Below are 6000 nucleotides of genomic sequence, written 5' to 3'. Positions count from 1 at the left end.
TTGCTCGTTCTGGGCCGCGTGGAGTCGCAGCCGCCTTCCGCCGCCGCCGGGCTGCGCGTGGCTGGGCCCGAGGGCAGCCGAGCCTGGGGGAACCCGAGAAGAGGCGCTAAGAGCAGGGCGAATGCCAGGGCGGATCACCAGCGGCCCTCCGCCGCCACCGCCGCCACCGCCGAAGGCCTGGGCGCCCCGCTGCCTTCCGACCCTGAGTCCTCCGATGAGTTCGGGGAGATACAGCTGATGAGGGTGAGCATTTACTCCAAAGAAGGAGGCCAGGCCAAGCCCAGCAGCCCCGAGGATCCCGGGGACACACCCAGACACTCGAATTTCCGCATCAGGGAGAATTTCCTGCACGTGCCGGGCCCTTTCCTGACCTCGGCTCCCCGAGGATTCACTTCGGTTGTGGAGAGGCAGGCCATCGGAGAGCTGGACATGCCCTCCTCCAAGAAAATGCAGAGCGTGGTCTGGGGGAAGGGGGAGAGCAGGCCCACCTACCGGGGAGCTACTGCTGTTGCTGCGACTGCTGCTGCTGCTGCAGGCGGCTTGCCCCGGGCCACCTCTAGGAGGAAGGTGACCCAGGAGAAGAAATCCCTAGGGGGCCCCTCAAGAGTCACCTCGGGGAAAAGCTTTCCTTCCTGGGGGCAGAGAGTCTCGGCAGCTCCCCTGGAACCGGCCACCTTCCCCCCAATCTCTGGTGTCCCGCTGCTTGGCAAGTCCAAGAAGCATTCCGTGGGCCCTTGGGGAAACAAACAGCCCAAGCACACGGGGGCCGGGAAGAAATCGGTGGCCAGGAGGACTCGGGAGGCGGAGGTGGTGGCGTCGGCAGGAGAAGGCACTGACTCAAGCAGAGACGCATTCCCAAAGGGCCAGGTGAGTAGGCCATGCTCCTTCTCTCTGGGTGCCCTTCCTCTCCCCCTGCCCCTCCGGCTCTGCCCAGTTCTTTACCCATGCTGCCTCTGTCCCTACTTCAGGGGTTGCCGTGGGTGCCCCTGGGTCATTGGGATCACTGGGGTGGCAGATCGGCTCGTCGGTCGTTTTCACGGGGGCAGGTATTAACCTGGGGTAGCACTGCGTGTGAGCCCGGCACCGTTCTGAACCCTTGGCACGTTTCCTGCCTCCTTCCCCCAGAGAGGGGTCTGGATGAAGGGAGGACTGGTAGCTGATTGGAAGCCAGGAACCCCTTCAAAGTTTGGACCATGGACCCTTCAGGCTTTAGCTGCCTGGGCTTTGTCAGTGGCCTACTCGTCTCCCTGGCTCAGCCCTGCCTCCTGGCCTGGGTCTGATTGAGGGAGAAGGTGCCAGCCAGATCGGGCTCTGAGTTCCCTTGCCCATTCCCTGCCTCACCTCAGCTCTTATACACACGTGGGTACACCTACACACACACACACACACACACACACACACACACACACACACATCCCAAGGCCAGATGGGTGAGAAATTTTTCTTTTAGCTTCCAAAACAGAGGCCAGGACCATCTTGTTTGTGCATGCATCGTGGAGAATGCAGCACTGGCGACCTTCAGGCCAGAGCCCCCCAAGTCCCAGGAAGCTCGGAACCCTTGGCTCCGAGCCAGGGAGACGTCCTGCCCAGAGGGCCTGCACCCTCCGGTGAGTCTTGTGGGTGTCAGAGGAGTGCGGGGGAGAGGGGAGGAGGAGGGGAACCTCTGGCTCTGGCTCTGTTGGGGGCTGAGTTCTGCGCCCCGCCTCCCCGGGCAGCTTCTCGCACAGGATGTGGGATGTGGACAGGATCGACCTTAAGCCGCGTCCTCCCCCACGTGGGGTTTGTGCAGCAGGGGTGATGCGTGGCAGTGCCCCAAACTGCAGCCCCGGACACAGCCAGCCTTTCAGCAGCACGGAGCCTTTCTTCTGGAGTCCTGTTTGGGCGCGTTGCTCCTGCCAGGGGCTGGCTGTCGATGCTGCTCTGGGAGAGTCCGAGCCAGAGCCACGGTCCCTGGGGCCCACCCTCAAGGATGGGCTGGCTGCCCCTGGGGGACAGGGGGTATGGGTCCAGAGAGAAGGTTGGAGCCGCTGGCGGAGCAGGGGCCACTGGTTGCCAGCAGAGGGTGGTGCTGCCTCACGTTGGACCCCGCTGAGGCCCTTTGCACCTCCCTGGGGGCCTTGGAAGCTGGACTGGATGTTCTTTCCCTCTCAGGTGACCAGGAGCCACTTGACCAGCCCCCAAGGCCAGAGAGGCAGCAGCCGCCGCCAGCTGGCGCACAGGACTGTCCTCGGGTAATGCTTCCTGTGGCTCCTAGAAAGGCAGGCCCAAACTAGAGGGTGGGATCCGGGTCCAGGCTAGACTGACCTGGGTGCCCCCGCCCGCCCACCCCGATCTGCTCGCCACAGAGGGAAGGTACCGCCTTTCCACTGAGGAGCCTCTGGGGGTCTAGCCACTGGGCCTGGGGATGTAGTACCCGCGGGAGAGGGGGAGGTGGAGGAGAGAGGAAGCCAGAGGATACTAATGGTTTCTCTCTCTGTGTCTGCTGTCTGCCGGCCTAGTGTCTCGTGCTACAGAGAGAAATAGACGATCTCAAAGAGCAGCTTGGTATGAGGAACCTCTGGCTGGGGCCGGGCTGGGGCAGAGGCAGGCTGCGGGGTGGGGGTGGGGTTCCCCAGGGCAGGACCCGAGATGGGCTGCAGGTGCAGGCGGCCTCCCAGGGACCATCGTTCCTGTGAGGAGGAGACCCTGGCAGTCCTGACCCGGGAGCCTACAGTGCGTGTGCAGCTAGGTGTGCGCACAGGCGGTTCAGTCGTGCCTCTCCTGCGTGGCCGCTCTGCCGGCGGGAACAGGTCGCACAGGTCTCCCTCCTTTAGGACGTTTGCAGATGCTGCCTTGATTTTCCCTTTAACAGTTCTTTGGTATGGCTTGCAAGACGTGTGTGTGTGTGTGTGTGTGTGTGTGTGTGTGTCCGAGTCTGACCGAGTCGGATGTGCCCCAAAGCTGGAGAAGTACCTGCACATCGCGTTCCTTTAGAGGATGTGTCCATAGTGAATGGAGGTGGTGGTTGAGTGAGTCAGGCCTGCACTCCTGGGATAGGGGCTGGAGGGGGTTTCAGGTTGCAGGGCTAGGCGGTTCCCCACGGGGACAGGGGGACGGGCTCCTCTCTCCCCACGTCTGGAGGGTCTGCTTACGCCTGTCTCTGTTTCAGCGGCCATGCGGTCCCTGACTGACAAGTTCCAGAGCCTTTGAAGTGAGTGTTACACACTCCATTCCCCTTTGCACCGTGGCGGTGGCCCGTGCAGCAGGGCGGGGGCTGGCCCTGGCTTGCTGCTCCTCCCTGAGCCTGCTCTGTCGGACAGGTTGAGCCCAGCATCTCTGCGCAGGAGGAGCATCTGGTGCCTTTGGAGCCAGGGAGCTGTGGCCAAGCCGCTTCCCTCCTGTTCGACCTCGGCCAAGACTTCCTCTCCCTGTTCTTTTGCCCCCTCCCCAGCCCCATTCACAGCAGTTTCAAATTAAAGTACCTCTCAGGTCTGTGGTCTGCCCTCTCTGTGGGGTGAGGGGGCTGGGCCCGGCAGTGGGGAGGGGTGGGAGAGGGGAGGGGAGGGGCGGGGCAGGGAGCTGCTCCCTGCCCCAGCCTTTGCCTGAACAGGACCTCCTGGGTCCTGTGGTAGGCCTTCTCCTTGTGGGGAGAGTGGGTGGGCCTGTGCTGGGTGCTGGGTGCTGGGTGCCCCCTCTGGGGTCTGCGTGGGCTCTGTCTGGCCACCTGAGCATTTGCTCCCTTTCCCCCCGCAGGTCCCCTTCAGGTTCTTCCCTCATGTCCCTCTCTTTTTGAGTCTGGGGGGGTGCTTCCCGTTCATCCCCTGCCCCCTCCCCCTCCCCCTTCAGCAGGAACTCAGGTCCCCTGCCAGAGCCGCAGCAGCCCCCCTTCCCTTCCCTCCTTGGGATTGCTGTCCTGCTCCTCCCAGCCTCCCTGCTCTGCTGTCTGAGCGTCCTTGATCACTCCCGTGGCTTGTGGCTTTCCCTCGCTGGCCCTCCCTGCCCCTGTGCTTCAACAGGCATTAGAAAGCACAGCTGAGCTCCTCTTGGCCCTTCCTGGGCCCAGCGCCCTCTGCGGAGTCCCTTCCCCTCCCTCTGGTGCCACCGCGCCCGAGGACCACTGGCGCGGGAACTGGTGCACCTTCCCCTCTCCTCTTTAGCCCTGGGCCTTGAGGCTGGGTTTCCAACCCTGTCACTTCTCCCTCCTTGGGTTCAGTGGCAGGTTGGAGGCAGAAGTCACAGCCCAGTGAGGTTGTTGAGCATGTACAGGGAACCCGTACAGGAAGGTCAGGGAACCGGGCAGAAAAGCACAGGGTTCGTCTCTGGGCTGGAGGTGGGCGCAATGAGGCTTGTGGGGGCTCTGGGCCGACCAGGGGCAAAGGGCCCGCCAGCAGCCAGAAACGGATGGGCTAGCCACCGGAGCTCTCCCTTCCTCCTGTCCAAATCACCTCACCCCCTCCTCCAGCGTGGTCGTCTCCGGCCCCTTGGTTGCAAAGTGGCCATCCCCTTCCATGGCAAGGGTGGGTGCGTGACGGGTCTCGATGTGCCCGCGTAGTCCTCTTCCAATGCTGTTTGACCTCCACCATGACCCAGATTTTTCTGGAGGCGCTATTTCCGTGTCCCCGCTCAGGCTCCCCGACTGCTCCTTCAGGTCACAGGAGATTTAGTCCAGACTCCGTGTTCCATGTCGCCCTCGCTGATGGGCAGGGATGGCTTCCTTCCTTCAGCCGGGGCCCAGGGCTGTGTGGCCTGAGACTCAGGGTCAGATCTGGGTCTGAGTGAGGTGAGGGTCGCCTCTGCCAGACCAGACACCCTTCCTGAGAGCCCGGGTGTTTCGGGCACAGAAAGCAGGCTGGGAGGTTCGAGGGTCATGGTTGGTGTGTGTATTGTTGTGTGTGTGTGTGTGTGTGTGTGTGTGGTGTGTGTGAGAGAGAGAGAGAGAGAGAGAGAGAGAGAATAAAACTAATTGGGGATAAGATAATGTCCGTGGAGGGAGAGCGAGGTGATTCAGGGTGTTAAGGGAGAGGAGACTGTGGTCAAGGGCCTACAAGGGATTGAAACGAGCGGAAGCAAGGGGCGGCCCTACCTTTCAGGGGGTGCCGTTAAATGGGTATAGCTGGAGGGAAATGACGTGGAAGTCCCCAGAGCTCCCGGACGGGGTGCGGGGACGCTCAGGGTCACGGGCTCCCAGAGGAGGCTGAGGATCCGGCTCTGATCCTCTGAGGTCTGAGCCCTCCTGGGTGTGTTGAAGGAAGGGCAGTGGGAGGGAAGGCTACCTCGGAGTGGCCGGGGCGGGCCTCATCTTAGCAGCAGGGAGCTCGCTCCGGAGACTGCTCTGCCAGGAGCTAACGGGGACAAGGGCAGGATGGGCACAGTGAGGCTGGGAAGTAGAGACTGGCTTCCCCGTGGGGAAGACTGGGCCGACTTGGTTCCCCCCTTGCGCCCTCTTCTCAGCCTGCCTTCCCTGGCAGGTCTGTGCCACCAACTCAGGTGGCCAGACCATCCCCCACCGGGTGGGACAAGCACAGACCTCAGCCTGGGGAGGCACGTCCGTGGGACTCGGTCCTGTCCTTCCAAACCCCTCGCTTGAGAAGGTGGGCCTGGTTGCGGGCTCCGGCCTTCACCCGGACCCTGTGGTTCTCTCTTGGCGGGGTAACACGGTGCGCTGTCGTCTGCGGGGATGTGTTTGGGAGAGACCTTCTGGCTGGGGTGTCCGTGGGCCTTGGCGCGGTCAAGGTGTGAGTGGGGAGACGTCCAGCACCCACAGCGCCCCCGGGGGCACAGAGCCATGGTGGCCAGCGCCAGGAAGGGGAGAGTGGGCCGAGGATGGTCTGGTCACAGTCCTGGCTGACTAGTTTTGCCAGCCTCCCTTCTAACGTCTGAGCACACGAGCTCTGTTCCCTATTCAGACCGCGTGGCCCGCAGTCCTGTTGCTGTAAACACATGCATCACAGGCTGTGGCTCGGCACCTTCCCATCCCAGGGGGAAGCGAGTGGCAGATGGTGAGGCACAGACTAAGGGCGT

At 62.9% G+C, this 6000-nt stretch overlaps 1 protein-coding gene across 1 annotated transcript in view; it reads left to right on the top strand.

The window, feature by feature from the left end:
* LOC131820981 (uncharacterized protein CXorf49 homolog) overlaps positions 1 to 3439 on the top strand; it is a 3783-nt gene extending 344 nt beyond the window's left edge. Inside the window, exons 2-7 of the mRNA XM_059156805.1 lie at positions 31 to 867; positions 1451 to 1607; positions 2152 to 2231; positions 2499 to 2544; positions 3149 to 3190; positions 3300 to 3439. Coding sequence (XP_059012788.1) covers positions 31 to 867; positions 1451 to 1607; positions 2152 to 2231; positions 2499 to 2544; positions 3149 to 3189 — 1161 coding nt within the window. The 3' untranslated portion in view covers position 3190; positions 3300 to 3439. The remainder of the gene's footprint in view (positions 1 to 30; positions 868 to 1450; positions 1608 to 2151; positions 2232 to 2498; positions 2545 to 3148; positions 3191 to 3299) is intronic.
* The last annotated feature ends 2561 nt before the right edge of the window (positions 3440 to 6000 follow it).

The sequence above is a fragment of the Mustela lutreola genome, chromosome X (assembly GCF_030435805.1).
Source record: "Mustela lutreola isolate mMusLut2 chromosome X, mMusLut2.pri, whole genome shotgun sequence".
In the NCBI taxonomy this organism is placed as follows: domain Eukaryota; kingdom Metazoa; phylum Chordata; class Mammalia; order Carnivora; family Mustelidae; genus Mustela; species Mustela lutreola.
This window is presented reverse-complemented; position numbering and strand designations above follow the sequence as displayed.